Here is a 17,067-nt window from a genome sequence, read left to right on the forward strand (position 1 = left end):
GTTAACCTTGAGGTCAGCGCCCATACCTGGATATTCAATGTCCTATGCCACGCATGCTCTGGCATTGAATATCTGGCGTTAAATCAGCCTGAGTCTCGGTGTAACTTACAAGCTGCTTATTTCTGGGGGCTGAATATTACCCCCTAAATGTTTGCCTGAGGAAAGAAGAGTGAGAGTGACTTTGAAAGAATGTCAGTGGGAAAATGGCATTTAAACTCTGGTTTCCCTGGTTCGCAATACATTGATCTAACTAGCAGACCACTTCTTCACCCTGAATTTTTTTTAGTTTAATATCATTTTATTGATAACAAAATACAAGAACAAAAAGGACATCAGTTGTGAAACAAGCCAACAATGAATTTTTAATTTTGTCTAGTGCACATCTCTTAAGTTTAGGATATCTTTGGTAAACGAAAGACCTGGTGTCCAGCATCACTTTACCGTCAAATACAGTATATGTTCTAGTCTGAGATCCTTTATCCAAATTTGGAATTATTCTGGATATTCATTCAACACAGAATGATTTTGTTTAGGGTATTTCTCAAGATTTTCTGCTATGTTTATACAAAGATTCATGTATTGGACTGCATTTTCACAGTTTTAAGCATACTTCACAGTGGTGTAAAATCATAATAGCATATTCTGCGAGAAAACTGGAATCTTGTTTTTGTTGTTATATGTGCTTTGGAGATGAAATTTTAGATGAAATTTAACTATTTTTTGAGATCCTTGTGACTTGGATTGGTTACTACTGGAAACAGAATGCTGGGCTTGACAGACCTTTGATCTTTCCTAATATGGCTGCTTTTATGCCCAAATAATTCTGAGTACCATTATTACCTAAAATATACTTGGTCAGAACAATGAATTGCATCCTAAACTTATTTTTTATCAGGTGTGAAGTAACATATTCAACAAATTGCAACTAAACACCTCCAAAACGGAACTCCTTTAGATCCACAAAGAACGCTGCAACTGTGCCTATCCCTCACTACACTGGGACTTGACTACCATAACTTCAAAAGACCAAGTAAGCAGCCTAGGAATACTCCTTGACTCCAACCTAATGCTCTCTAACCATATCTCTGAGGTGGTATCTTCCTCATTTTACTACCTGTGAGAACTCCAAAGAATAAGGAACTACTTTTCATAATCTGACTTCAGCTAACTACTCTATGCCTTAGTACTCTCCCGCCTGGATTACTGCAACGCGTTATTCAACAGTCTTTTGGCGAAGAATGTACAGCGTCTCTAGCATGTACAAAATGCAGCAATCAGACTTCTAAAAATCTCCATATCCGTGACCCTGTCTCCCAGGCTCTATTGGCAGCTCACTGACTGTCCATAGCCAAACGTAGTGCCTTCAAGGGCCTCATGCTAGCGTTCAAATCCTTCAAGGGCCTGATGCTAGCATTCTAATCCTTGCACGACATGGCACTTGGCTACATGATGACCAAGCTCCCTCTGTACATGCCAAACAGGTCCCTCCACTCCCAAGATAAAATATGCCTCAAAACACTCCCTGGCTGTGCCCTTCAACTGCAAACTGCCAAACGACTTTCCTACTCTCACTTCATACTAAGCCACTAGAATCAACTGCCCCGCAGATTAGATCCCTTGAGGGACTCTTCAACTTTAGGAAAGGAATAAAAACATACCTCTTCACCTAACTCCCCTGCCCATGACCAAAGGATTACAAAGAAATGTACATAGCTACTAGATCCCAGTATATGTCACGTTAGGATAAAAACTTGTATCAGAAAATCTTGCACTGTAACTATGGCAAATTTAACCAATTAGATTTGGCCCTCTGTTGCTTCCCTCCCTCCTTCCCAGTCTCATCTTCAAAGCAGCCTGCAGAGGATCGCCAGTCGGCTGTAGAAAACCTAGCAGGCTGCCGTTGACCTCTGCAGCATGTTTTCTCTGCCATGGTCCCATACATCAGAGAAGGGGCGGGACCATGGCAGAGGGAACATGCTGTGGAGGCTGATGGCAGCCTGCTAAGTTTGCTACAGCATCGGCGATCCTCTGCAGGCTGCTTTGAAGGTGAGACTGGGAAGCCAGAGGATGCTAGAAAGAAGGCGGGCCCTGGTGTAAAGAAGGGAGAAAACATGCAGGCTTTCAAAGGGGGGAGGGGTGGTTGCGGGTCCTGGTGTAAAAGTACATGGAGGGAGGGAAAGAGGGATCCAAAGAAACGTGCATATGCCGGACTGAGGGTGGAGGGAGGGGAAGAAATAATGGGTCTAAAAACAGAGGAGAGGGAGAGAGATGTGGATGATAGGATGGAGGGAGAGAAGGAAAAGAAAGGGAGAGAAGTTGGGCACAAAGGATGGTGTAGATGGGGGATAGAGATACTGGATAGGAGGGTAGTTTGGAAGAGAAAGGGAGAAATGATGGACCCTGGAATGGTGGGGAAGGAGGAAGAGATGCTGGATGAAAGGGTAGTTGAGAAAAGGAGAGATGGTGGATTTGGGGATGGTGGGGTCCATTACTGTAGCTGCAGGGATGTGGAGGGGTGGATAGAGATACTGGATATGAGGGTAGTTGGGAAGAGAAAGGGAGAGATGGTGGACTCTGAGGTGGTGGACCCTGAGGTGGTGGGGAAGGAGGGAGAGATGCTGGATGAAAGGGTAGTTGAGAAAAGGAGAGATGGTGGACAATGGATTGGAGGGAGGGAAGGAACAGAAACAGAGAGAAGTTGGACACAAGGGATGGTATGGAGGCGGGAAGGGAATATAGAGGTACTGGATAGGAGGGTAGTTGGGAAGAAATGGTGGACCCTGGGGTGGTGGGGAAGGAGGGAGAGATGCTGAATGTAAGGGTAGTCCAGAAAAGGAGATAGAAACATAGAAAATGATGGCAGAAAGGGCCACAGCCCATCTAGTCTGCCCACTCTAATGACCCACCCCCTAGCCTCCTCCATGAAGAGATCCCACATGCCTATCCCATTTTTTCTTAAAATCTGGCACACTGCTGGCCTCAAATACCTGTAGTGGAAGATTATTCCAGCGATCACCACCCTTTCGGTGAAGAAGTACTTCCTGGTATCGCCATGAAATTTCCCACCCCTGATTTTCAACGGATGCCCTCTTGATGCCGTGGGTCCTATAAGAACAAAGATGTCTTCTTCCACCTCGATATGGCCCATGACATATTTGAACGTCTCAATCATGTCTCCCCTCTCTCTGCGTTCCTCGAGTGAGTATAGCTGCAACTTACCCAGTCGTTCCTCATACGGAAGATTGAGTCCCGAGACCATCCTGGTAGCCATTCGCTGAACCGACTCAACTCTCAGCACATCTTTTTGGTAATGTGGCCTCCAGAATTGTACACAGTATTCCAGATGAAGTCTCACCATGGATCTGTACAACGGCATTATGACTTCGGGCTTTCGGCTGATGAAACTTCTGCGGATACAACTCATGATTTGTCTAACCTTGGATGAAGCTTTCTCCACTTGATTGGCGGTCTTCATGTCTTCACTAATGATCACTCCCAAGTCTCGTTCTGCTGCAGTCCCTGCTAGGGTCTCACCATTTAGGGTGTAAGTTCTGCATGGGTTTCTGCTGCCAAGGTGCATGACCTTACATTTTTTGGCATTGAAACTTAGTTGCCAAGTCTTTGACCATTGCTCCAGTAGGAGTAGGTCCTGCATCATACTGTCGGGCACTGTGCTTTTGCCTACTATGTTGCATAGTTTGGTGTCATCGGCGAATAATGTAATTTTACCTCGAAGCCCCTCAGCCAAGTCCCTTATGAAGATGTTAAATAGGATCGGGCCCAAGACTGAGCCCTGCAGCACTCCGCTGATCACCTCCGACGTTTCGGAGAGGGTACCGTTCACCACCACCCTCTGAAGTCTACTTCTAAGCCACTCCTTAACCCATGCAGTTAATGTTTCACCTAATCCAATCAAACTCATCTTGCACAATAACCTGCGGTGTGGGACGCTATCAAACGCTTTGCTGAAGTCCAAGTACACGATGTCCAGGGACTCCCCCATATCCAGCTTTCTTGTTACCCAGTCAAAGAAGCTGATCAGATTGGATTGGCAGGACCTTCCCTTTGTAAATCCATGTTGGTGGGGATCTCGTAGATTCTCCTCATTCAGGATCGTATCCAGTTTGTATTTAATTAGTGTTTCCATGAGTTTACTCACTATCGATGTGAGACTCACCGGTCTGTAATTCGCAGCCTCCGTCCTGCATCCTTTTTTGTGGAGTGGAATGACGTTAGCCGTTTTCCAGTCCAACGTGACACTTCCTATACTCAGGGAAAGATTGAAGAGCGCGGATAACGGTTCCGCCAGGACGTCACTCAACTCCCTAAGCACCCTGGGGTGTAGTTTGTCTGGTCCCATAGCTTTGTTCACTTTGAGTCTTGATAGCTCATAGTAGACACTGATGGGCATAAACTTGAAATTTCGAAACGGGTCTTCCGAGCTTTCCCTTGTCTGCAGCTGAGGGCCAGATCCCAGCTCCTCGCAGGTGAAGACTAAGCAGAAGTATTCTACATAATTCCCGTCTGGTTTCCTAAGGTGTACTATCCCATCTGTGTTTCTTTTTCTGTCACTAATATACCTGAAGAAGGATTTATCACCCTTCTTAATGCTCTTCGCTAGATTCTCCTCCATTCGGAGTTTGGCCTCTCTGACTGCTGTTTTGACTGCTTTTGACTTGGCCAGATAGTCTTCCTTAGATTCCTGCTTTCCTGATTGTTTGCAGGAGATGAATGCTCTTTTCTTCTTTTTTATGAGGTCTGAGATCTCCGCAGAGAACCACTGTGGTCTATTGTTTCTTCGCCGTTTACTTACTGATTTTATATAGCAGTTGGTTGCTTCGTGTAGGGTTGATTTCAGAGTTGATCACATTACCTCTACATTATCTGTTTCGGCTTGGTTTTGCAGTGCCCGATGGACGAAATCTCCCATGCTTTTGAAGATAATGCCCTTAAACTTGAGGACCTTGGTTGATGTGTTTGATCTAGTGAAACCTTTCCTGAGGTTGAACCATACCATGTTGTGGTCACTGGAGGCCAATGTATAGCCTACCGAAACCTCTGTGACACTTTCTCCGTTGGTGAGTATCAGGCCCAGTATCGCCTGATCCCTAGTGGGCTCTAATACCATTTGTCTGAGTCTTGCTTCCTTTATGGAGGTTAATAGCTTTCTGCTGTCGCTGGTCGTAGTGCAAAATTTGTTCCAATCCACAGCAGGCATATTGAAGTCCCTTAACAATACTGTGTCTCCACGCAAAGTGATATTCTCTATGTCCTCGATTAATTCTATATCCATGTCATCCTGTTGCCTTGGAGGTCTGTATACAACGCCAAGATACAGGCATGTGTCATTCCCCCTGGCCAAGTTCACCCAGAGGGATTCCCCGCTGTACTTAACATCTGCGATTTTGGTAACTTTGATGTCCTCTTTAGTGTATAGTGCTACCCCTCCTCCTATTTTGCCCTCTCTGTCTCGACGAAGTAAGTTGTATCCCGGTATAGCCATATCCCACCCATGGGAGTCCGTGAACCAAGTCTCGGATATCGCCATCACATCTAGGTCAGCGTTCCTCATTTCCATCTCCAATTCCAGAATTTTAATGCCCAAACTGTGGGCATTAATGTACATAACCCTCCATATCTTGTGTTTGCTATGTCTCTGTGGAGATTTTCCCGCTTGAGTTAATTTGACTCCTATAGTACTGTTTGCAATGTGTGTACTTACCTCAGACTCAGAAATGGAGTGTGTACTTACCTCACCAGGATGGTTACTTACTACGCCAACTTACCTAGTTTAAAGCCCTACAAAGCAGGCGGGCTAGTCGGTGTCCAAAGATGTTCTTTCTCCTTCTGGTCAGGTGGAGCCCGTCTGGTCCCTGTAGTCCTTGCAGCGCCTCTCCATGGTTCAGGAATCCGAAGTTCATGTCCTTGCACCATCCGTGCAGCCAGTCGTTTGTCCTCTGGATACGATCCTACTTGGCTCTTCCCTTACCCCTTACTGGGAGGATCGAGGAGAAGACTACCTGCGTTTCCATTCACCTCAGCTTCTCACCTAGGGCTCCAAAGTCTTCAGGTATTTCTCCGGGGTGTTCCTGGCAGTGTCATTCGTTCCGACGTGGATGAGAGGCATGGGGAAGTGGTCTTGGGGCTTGATGAGTCTGTCTAGGCAGGCGGTTACATCTCGGATCCTGGCTCCTGGCAGACATCAACCCTCTCTTGATTGCATATCTGGTCTGCAAATTGGTCCCTCGGTGCCCCTCAGCAGGAAGTCCCCAATGACTACCACTCTGCGCTTCTTTGGGGGGAGCTGATCTGTTGTCTGCTGAGCCGGATCCGTCTGTTGGACAACTTCCTGTACCTCATTGGCTGGTCCTTCCTGTAGTAGCTGGAATCTGTTCCTCAAGGAGATTTGTGGGGTTGATGTAAAACTGCTCTGTATGCGAGAGAAAGAGACGGAAGAAGAGGAAGGTCTTCTGTGTTTGCCTGTGGAGGAAGTTACCAGCTGCTAGGAGTCAGCGTCTCCAGCCTCTTCTTGTACCCCAATCGTTGGTTTCAAAGTTGCAGGTTTGGTCGGTTTGGGCGTCTTGAGGATGGTTTTGTCTGGCTCCTGCTCAGTGATATGGGACAGCTCCTGGATGACTCCGTTGATGAAGGCCTCGTTTTCTCTGATGCTTCTTAAGCGCTTTACCTCCTCTCTTAGGCTCCTCAGCTTCTGCAAGATGTCTCCATCTAGCTGATCCATCTCTTCTGTCTGTGTGGAGACTGTAGTCTTCTGCTTGGGGATGGCCTCGGTCTGTGCAGAGACCTCTGCCCTCCGTCCTGGCTCTCCCTCCGTCTGCACGTGGACCGTGGCCATACCCTGGATCCCTTTAGTGACTGGACTGCCGGTCTTGATTGTAGTCTTGTTGCTTCTAGTTCTTCCTGCCATTTTTAAGGATTTTTTTTTGTTGTTGTTAGATATTTGATAGTTAGTTATTAGTTAGTTATGTCTGCCTGTTCGTTAGTTAGCTAGAAAAGTCTGCCTGTCAGATAGTTTGAATGTTTGAAGGATAGAGGTAGTTAGTTAGTTATTTGTTAGTTAAGTCTGCCTGTGTGTTAGTTGGCTAGAAAGGTCTGCCTGTTAAATAGTTTGAAAGCTTGAAGGTCTGCCTGTTAAATAGTTTGAAAGCTTGAAGGATAGAGTGACTGGTAAGATCTGCCTGTTGTTTAGTTAGAGAGGTCTGTCTGCTTGTTGGCTAGTTAGAAAGGTCTGCCTGGTTTGAAGGTTTGATAGAAATTTTAGAAGATAGTCTAAAAGTTAATTAGCTAGTTGTATGTGTCTGGTGGTTGTACTCCGCCTTGTTATGTGTTGAGTCCTTACCTTGGCGGTTATCCGGAGCCCTTCCTTGAGGCCCTTCTTGAGGTCCTTCGCAAAGGCGCTCTCGCTAAGCTGAGTGCCTTTGCCGCTTGCCTTCGCCGCGCGCCAAACGGCTGCGCGCTGTTGGCTCCTTCCCTTTTATGGGAGAGTTTGGCTGGTGACGTCGGGGGGGTAGGCGGAGTTATCTCTCGCCTCTTCCCCTCAACTCTGCTCGGTCCGCTCCTCTGACCTGCTTTCTCCGCTCTATCCGCTTCCCCCTCTGCTAGTTCTGCTGTTTCCGCTCAGCTCTCTGCTCCTCTCAGCTATCTCTGCTCTGCCTGCCTGTCTCTCTGCTCCTCTCTGCTCTGTCCGCTCCACTCTGCTATCTCCGCTCCTCTCTGCTATCACCGCTCAACTCCTACTAACTTTCTCTCTGCTTCCTCCGCTCTTTGCCACATGCTCTGGTGGATCTGGGGATGGTGGAGTCCATCGCTGTAGCTGCAGGGATAGAGACGAGAAAAGAAAAGATGCCAGACCGCCGGGGGAGGGAAGGGAAATGGAAGGGGAGGACAGAGATGGAAGATGCACAGAGAAAGAAGGAAATGACAAATGGGCAGGAGACCCTGGCAAGCAAGTTATCAGAAGACAACCAGAACCTGGGACCAAAGTGATTTGAATAATGACCAGACAATAAAAGGTAGAAAAAAATAATTTTATGTTCTGTTTTGTGATTACAATATGTCAGATTTGAAATATGTATCCTGCCATAGCTGGTGTTAGACAGCAAGTATGAACTAAGACCTAAAAGAGAGAGGAAAAGCCTTTTTTATTTATTATGTTTACATCACAGAGCCGGTGTGGGGTTGGAGAGGTTGTAACCCTATACTTCTACTAAGACTAAGGGGTCTTTTTATTAAGGTATGCATTTAGCGCACGCTAAATCAGCGTACCTTAATAAAAGGACCCCTAAATATCTTAATAAAAAATTTATCCCGCAACTTAGCCTATATTTTAGATTTTGGCCCCTTATGTGATTGAGTTTGACACCCCTGCTGTACATTATGTATGTTTAACCTGTAACCCGTTCTGAGCTCTTTGGGAAAAACGGGATAGAAAATGAATTAAATAAATAAATAAATAACATATTTAAAAGAACCAGAATATGAAGGATGAAACTGAAGATCTGCTACAGATCCACCAAGCTCAGTATCCTGTTTCCAAAAGTAGCCAATCCAGGTCACAAGTACCTGGCAAGATCCCAAAGAGTAAAACATTTTATGCTGCTTATCTTTGGAATAAGGAGTGGGTTTCCTCAAGTCCATCTTAATAATGGCTTATAGACTTGTAGCACTTTTTATTTTTATCACAGCTCTATAAATAAATAAAATTAAATATAATTATAATTATTGTGAAGTGTTCAGACCAATACCCATAAATTCAGTGATCTCACCGAACTGGGGTATACTTGGGACCATCATATCACTTCTCTTGTCCCTTTGCCAGCCTCCTTCATTTGTACAATACAATGAATCTTATTATGTGTACTTGTAAATAGATAGATTTCACTTATCTTGAAGAAAACTTCAATGGGCTTGGCATCAATCTCCTTAACTTCCAGCTGCGGTGAGATTAAAGTGCTTAAACCTTAAAGTGCTTTGTGCAATTTGTGCTTGCCAATGTTATCCGTGCTTGCTAAAATTAATTGAACTTAAGCCCGGCCCCCCGACTCGAGTTTCGGGTCCTTCGTCAGGAGGGGTCCCTGTTAAAAACACAATTTTAATTAAAACCTAATTAAAACTTAAATTTTGAAGCGGTACTAAGTCTCTATACATTAATATGAATCCCATACTATTTGTCACATGGACCTAACTATTTAAATCATTCTTTTTTACATACCTGTAAGGCTTACTTCTACTGGGTTACCATCGAAAAGAGCACGCTGAGAATCTACTGCTTACATGCCTTATATATACTCCATTTTGTTTTTAGTCACTCCCCCTATTATTGCTGAATTCTAACCGGAAATGACGTATCTAGCTTACCGATAGAATTATAAGTTTAACCATTCGATTTCAGAATTAAGACCATATGGGTGCAAGGTATTTTTGTTGAAGATGAGACGTTGTTCTTTTTGCAGCAAGCATTTTGTGATGTCCCCTTCTTGTAGATCTATATGAATCAAAACCGTGTACTTTAATTCCTCCAGAGAGTGAGACTTTTGTAGCCAATGGGCTACCAGGGGGGGCAGAGATTCTTTCTTTTTGTATATTGCTTAGATGTTCAGTTATTCTTGTTTTTATTTTTCGACTGGTCTGACCAATATATGGGAGACCACAGGGGCACACTATATAATACACCACTCCCTGAGACTCGCAATTAGTGCCCATAGATAACATAAATTTTTCCTCTCTGGAGGCTGGAAACATTACAAATGATTGCTGCAAAACGTAACTACATAAACGGCAATGCCCACATGGTGAGACGTATTACAAGATTTTAACACAAAATCCAACAAACGATATAAAACAAAGAATAGATAATATATTACAGGAGGCAAAAGGAGATGATATCATCAGTTTAAAAGAATTTAGGTTTTTGACCAATGAGTTCCCTAAGACTCCTCTAATATATTTCATCCCAAAGATACACAAATCTAGTACGAATCCGCCCGGAAGACCAATAGTAGCCGGGATAGGATCCATTTTGGAACCCTTATCCAAATACCTTGATGGGTATTTAAAACAATATGTCTCGAAGGCAAAATCATACATAAGGGACTCCATGCATTTTTTGCAAACAATTGATAGTATATTTCAACACCCCCTCCAGGAAGGAACCATTTTAGTTACAGCGGATGTGGTGGCCCTGTACACAAACGTCCCCCAATCTGGAGCTTATTCTATAGTGAAGGATCAACTACCCAAGTTACAAATTTCAAGCTCTAAAAAAACGATGCTAGAGAAGTTAGCAGAAATAGTAATCTTTGATAACTATTTCCAATTTGAAGACACCGTTTATCACCAAATTAAAGGGGTAGCTATGGGGGCTACGGTAGCCCCGACCATAGCCTGTCTATATATGACAGAGTTTGAGGAGACGTTTGTGTACAGATCCAACCACTTCCGCTATGTAAAATGTTGGAGGAGATTCATCGACGATGTGTTTTTTTGTGTTGACTGGGGATCAAGATACATTAAAAGAATTCTTAGAAGAAATAAATCAAAAAGATCAGAATGTTAAATTTACATATAATACAGACAAATATCAGATGTCATTTTTGGACATAAAAATTTATATTCAAGAAAATAGGATATCCACCAGTCTACACAAAAAACCATCGGATCGTAATAATCTCCAATATCAAAGTTATCACCCACGGGTTTTAAAAAATAGTATACCAATAGGACAGTTCTTGCGACTGAAACGGATCTGTTCAGATACACAAGACTTTGATAAACAAGCAGAGATCATGTATAAAAAATTTTTAGACCGAGGATATCCAAGCAAAATAATTAAGAGAGCTTGGAAAAGGGCTAAATTTTGTCAAAGGTCTTGGCTGATGCAATCAAAAGCTAAAAGTAAAGAACAACATACAGTCTGTGTATTACCATATTCAAACAACAGTAATGCAATCAAACAGATTATATTAAAACATTGGCCTATTGTCCAATATTATCCAGCTCTGTTAGAAAAACCGAAGTTTGCTTTTTCTAGGTCCCAGAATCTGGGGGAGATGTTGAAATATAAGAAAAGAAATAAGTCGTTCAGAAATTATTCTTTACCCCCACATAAACCATGTGGATTGCCGTTTATGTAGTTACGTTTTGCAGCAATCATTTGTAATGTTTCCAGCCTCCAGAGAGGAAAAATTTATGTTATCTACGGGCACTAATTGCGAGTCTCAGGGAGTGGTGTATTATATAGTGTGCCCCTGTGGTCTCCCATATATTGGTCAGACCAGTCGAAAAATAAAAACAAGAATAACTGAACATCTAAGCAATATACGAAAAGAAAGAATCTCTGCCCCCCTGGTAGCCCATTGGCTACAAAAGTCTCACTCTCTGGAGGAATTAAAGTACATGGTTTTGATTCATATAGATCTACAAGAAGGGGACATCACAAAATGCTTGCTGCAAAAAGAACAACGTCTCATCTTCAACAAAAATACCTTGCACCCATATGGTCTTAATTCTGAAATCGAATGGTTAAACTTATAATTCTATCGGTAAGCTAGATACGTCATTTCCGGTTAGAATTCAGCAGTAATAAGGGGAGTGACTAAAAACAAAATGGAGTATATATAAGGCATGTAAGCAGTAGATTCTCAGTGTGCTCTTTTCGATGGTAACCCAGTAGAAGTAAGCCTTACAGGTTTGTAAAAAAGAGTGATTTAAATAGTTAGGTCCATGTGACAAATAGTATGGGATTCATATTAATGTATAGAGATTTAGTACCGCTTCAAAATTTAAGTTTTAATTAGGTTTTAATTAAAATTGTGTTTTTAACAGGGACCTCTCCTGACGAAAGACCCGAAACTCGAGTCGGGGGGCCGGGCTTAAGTTCAATTAATTTTAGCAAGCACGGATGACATTGGCAAGCACAAATTGCACAAAGCACTTTAAGGTTTAAGCACTTTAATCTCACCGCAGCTGGAAGTTAAGGAGATTGATGCCAAGCCCATTGAAGTTTTCTTCAAGATAAGTGAAATCTATCTATTTACAAGTACACATAATAAGATTCATTGTATTATACAAATGAAGGAGGCTGGCAAAGGGACAAGAGAAGTGATATGATGGTCCCAAGTATACCCCAGTTCAGTGAGATCACTGAATTTATGGGTATTGGTCTGAACACTTCACAATAATTATAATTATATTTAATTTTATTTATTTATAGAGCTGTGATAAAAATAAAAAGTGATTTAATAATCATCACAGAATAACATTGTATATCTCCCCAGTGGTTGGTGTATTTGGGTTATAGACTTGTAGGAAATTACTTAAACCTTTTTTTAAACCCTGCTAAGCTAACTGCTTTCCCTACATTCTATGGCAACAAATTCCAGATTTTAATTACATGTTGAGTGAAGAAATATTTTCTCTGATTTGTTTTAAATCTACTACTTAGTAGCTTCATTGCATGCTTCCTAGTCCTAGTTTTTTGGTTTTTTTTTGAAAGAGCAAAGGGTAATGTGAAAACTTGGCTCTTCAACCAGGCCTTTAATGCAAGTAGTAACTAACTTGCTAGTCAGACCCACACAAGGAGTGTTATCAGCTACACCTGCTATAGCAGGATATGTTTATCCACTCCTATCCTAGCACCATTATGACCTGTGCACCTTTCTATAAATTAGTCCCCTTATTTTCTTACTCCTCTTACTGTCTTATCTATCTAAATGCTCCATCTTTGCTTATATGCTTTGCTGTCCATTAAATTGTTTTATCATGTATTGACATTGTAATGTAGCATACTATGCCATACTTTGTATTATAATTTGTATATTTTTACTGCTGTAATTGTCTATTGCTTATGTTTAACTTATTCTTGCTGTACACCGCCTTGAGTGAATTCCTTCAAAAAGGCGGTAAATATATTCTAATAAACACACAAACATACGTACGTACAAGCAATTCACATCAATTATTCCATGCCACTATCTTATATGTGTTAACAACTGAATCAAAATGGAGGAAGGCATCTACTTAAATGCTGTACTGCCTCATTGGAATGGCTGATTCTCACATTGCGACTTACTTTATGGAATGTGCTATCATTAAAAGCTGATCTGGCATGTTTCAGATAGTTGGGTCCCATATTTTGTTTGAAAGAAATCATCAGGCCTATTTGATAAACAAACATACTTTCCTCTCTACCCTGGCTATGAAAAGGAAAAAAATAGACTCATTCTATTATTGTAAATAAAAGCAAGAGAACATACCCATAGATTCAGATGTTTAAATCCTCTTTCCGCCTTAATGTACACATTAGGCAGTGCACCAGATGGATATGCAGTGAGTCATCTCACCAGGTTACAGAATATGAGCTGGCAAGTAAAATCTGTTTGTCATATGTCTGCTGGGATTTTCTCATTTGCCCACCACCTGTGGGAGTGGAAATTTTCAATAGCTTGACCTTTCTTTCTACTCCATTTATCATCTTTGGATTATTGTCTGTATTTCTACCTGAAAGACGGGTAATTAAGGGTACGTGTAATGTGTTGAAAGCAGTGGCTCAGGACTGAAAAGAATCAGGTATGTAAGAATCTGTGAGTGAATGTGTAATAGCAAAACCTGGCAAGCTTCTCTGACAGGCAATCATTGGTGCAAGAGTTTTCAGTTATAATTATTATTGGTAGTACAAAAGGTGACAGGAAATAAACATGTCTTTGTTAATATGGTAAATAATGTTCATATGTATTGGTGTCCACTGGCCAGCATTTGGTGCTGTTAACAGGAGCTAATCAATGTCCTGGGAAGATACACAAGGGTTCTTTGGAGCTCCCTTAAACCAAGGAGCCTAATGGTCTAATCCAGTGGTCTCAAACTCGCGGCCCGGGGGCCACATGCGGCCCGCAAGGTACTATTTTGAGGCCCTCGGTATGTTTATCATAATCACAAAAGTAAAATAAAACAGTTTCTTGATCATATGTCCCTTTAGCTATAAATTACAATATTATTATTAAGACTTAGCCAAAAGGAAAGATTTATAAACTATAAAGAGTTTTACTTCATGGAAAATTGTCATTTCTTTTTAATAAGACATTAACCATTTTCTCAGAGGCCCTCCAAGTACCTACAAATCCAAAATGTGGCCCTGCAAAGGGTTTGAGTTTGAGAATTGAGACCACTGGTCTAATCTGTGGGATCTCCTATGTGGTAGTGCACAAGTTTGCTACTCATGCAGAGGATCTGGGTAGAAAGTTTGCATGTGAAATTCAGCTCCTGGGATGAACAAATAAGTACCACCCAGCCCTGCTCTGCCCCCCTTAACCTATTCTTGTGCTTGGAGCCGCATCAGAAGGGCATCTGCGCATGTGCAGGTTTGACACGATGACATCACATGCATGTGTGCATGCACTGTCACCACATTGCATCCACGCATGCGCAGATGCCCTCCTGATGCGGTCCTAAGCTGGAAGCTTTTCAATGCTCAGACAAAGTGCCTAAAAAAAGGACGTCTGGGTAAATCTAGACGTCTGGTAACCCTATGAATGACAACAGTAATAGTTTGTGAGTGAGCATGGGGACTATGCAAGCACATGCTTTAAATGGAGACGTTGGGGGGGGGGTACTAAAGAGCACCGCAGGGAATGGATGCATAGAGGCACAGCTCCGGCAGCTTTCAATTAACAATATTCTTTAAATTTTTCACTGCGGTTTTGTTAAAGCCGGGTATTATACACTATGGCAGCTAACAAACCCAGCAAAAGGTGTAGTATCGAACTGATTTCACCGCAGAAAACACTGATTAGTAAAATCGACGAAAAGACCTCTCAGTCACTACTAGAAGAAATGCGTGCAAAATGTAATCTTATGGTGAATATTATCTAATGGAGTAAGCGAGTTGCTTATGATTTCTGGTAAGCAGCCACTTTACAGTTTTTAGTTACTCTCTTTTCAGTAGCTTGCTTGGTCTAATTTAAGATTTCTTTGCAGCACTCACAGTAACCCCGACCCTGAAGAAGTATGAAACGCATCGGAGGGGGACTAGTGAAGCAACGACTTTGACTAAGCTAAGTCTTTGTTATATAATACAGTGCTCCCCCGCGAATTTGCGGTCTGCGATTTGCGGTCCCGGTCATTTGTGGTATTTTCCAACCGCGAATGACCGGGCAGGAGAGGGCAGCTGGAGCGCCGGCGAGTGAAGGAAATCACTTGAGGTATGCTCCGACCGCTTCTTCATGTACTAAAGTCGGGTCTCATCAGTCAGGAGCTGCTTTGACACGCAGCTCCTGATTGGTGAGGCCCAACTTTATGAAGCAGGCCATTGAGGAAATTAAATCAGCGATTTCTACTTTTAAAGCCGAACTAACTGATCTCAATGGCAGAAAGGAAACATCGGAACTGAAAATTACAACTGCTGATGAAAATATTCACAATCTTCAGAGACAAGTAAAGAGAATCGCTCAATTTGAGATGCAGCTTGAAGTCACAATAGAGCATGAAGAAACAATTTTCATATCCTGGGCCTACCTGAAGTGTGTGAAGGCCACAACATGCTGAAATTCCTGGATCAGAATTTACCGACAAGCTTAAATTTAACCTTCGCACATTTATTTGAAATCGAACGTGCACATCGGGTGCCTTCTCAACAACAACCAAACAGCAAGAAATACCTAAGACCCATAGTGGTAAAGTTACTATGATATAACCAGGTATTGGAAATCATGCAGCAAGCACGCACTCAGGCTCCTATTAAATTTGAGGCTCACTCATTATTTGTACCAGACTTAAGTAAACAGCCAAGGCCAGAAAACAGCTATTGGAATATTGGCCGAATTAAAACAAATGAGAGCTAAATTTGGAATGCTTTTCCCAGCAAAGTTGAGAGTGATTTATAACTGCACAAAAGATTTTACTTCTCCCTTGAATTTGGTTGACTACCTGGTAAAAATTTAATCTAGCCACAAAGACAAAACATGATAAGTATATGTTAATTTTACTGATCGTCATGCTAGTTCCTATTACTTCACTTGGTAGTTATATATTTGATATTTGATATTTCTGTATTTCTATCAATACTCTGATTTTGCCAACCTTTCTATTGATATTGAAATAGAATATTATGTGACGCTCGATGTGTCCACTGTGGACTAACTGACCCTTGTTTAACCACGTTGATGCATTATATGTTGTTGCTCTGTTCCTATTTAGATATGCCTTTTATCAAACCAATCAAAAGTTTGTTTGAAGGAATTGGTAAAGCACAAGTATTGCCAGGATAAGATAATACTGCTATGAGTAAAATACCCTGATGCAGCAAGAGTCAACTCCTCTGCAAAGTGCAGGCCGTGTCGGTGAATGACAGCTTAATAGTGGTCAAGATCAAGCAGTAGAAAACTCTAAAAGAGGGCTGATGATGATTGCAAGCGTCTCTAGCAACACAAAGAATCATCCAAGTAGCATCTGAGACCCTTTGAGATAAGTACTACACTTCCATTAAGACTTTGAATTGCTCAAAGTGGCAGCATATTGAACAGTTATAAAGCTATAAAGGTTTTGATTACAGTTTCTTTCTACCATGGATTACTCTTGGGTCAATTGAGTGGAATTAATATAATGAACATGATGGTGGTTGATAGCTTGCTCATCATGATTTTTAAACAATAAGATAAAATCAAATAAAAAAGTATAAGAAAATAAGGGTTTTTTTGCCTATGATGTGAGCAGGGGCATGTGAATTATTCACAAAAAGAACCCGAATTGGGTACACAGTTCCAAATTCTGAGACTTTTTCACCCCAATAAGGCAGTGGTTAGAGCTACATCCTCGGCACCCTAAGGTTGTGGGTTCAAATCCTGCACTGCTCCTTGTGACCCTGGGCAAGTCACTTAATCCCCATTGCCCCAGATATATTAAATAGAGTGGGAGCCCGCCGGAACAATTAGGGAAAAAATGCTTGAGTACCTGAATAATTTGTAATCCACATAGAATTGTATGATATATGGAACATAAATTTTTAAAAATATATATATTGCTGACCATAATTATACTTTCTATTCTGCTTCGCACTCA

The 17,067-nt window shown here is 42.0% G+C and overlaps 1 protein-coding gene across 1 annotated transcript in view; it reads left to right on the forward strand.

Moving 5' to 3' along the window:
• TRMT10B (tRNA methyltransferase 10B) overlaps nucleotides 1–16,692 on the forward strand; it is a 120,058-nt gene extending 103,366 nt beyond the window's left edge. Inside the window, exon 9 of the mRNA XM_033916470.1 lies at nucleotides 16,207–16,692. Coding sequence (XP_033772361.1) covers nucleotides 16,207–16,277 — 71 coding nt within the window. The 3' untranslated portion in view covers nucleotides 16,278–16,692. The remainder of the gene's footprint in view (nucleotides 1–16,206) is intronic.
• Nucleotides 16,693–17,067: the final 375 nt, after the last annotated feature.

This window comes from Geotrypetes seraphini, chromosome 1 (assembly GCF_902459505.1).
Source record: "Geotrypetes seraphini chromosome 1, aGeoSer1.1, whole genome shotgun sequence".
Taxonomy (NCBI): Eukaryota; Metazoa; Chordata; class Amphibia; order Gymnophiona; family Dermophiidae; genus Geotrypetes; species Geotrypetes seraphini.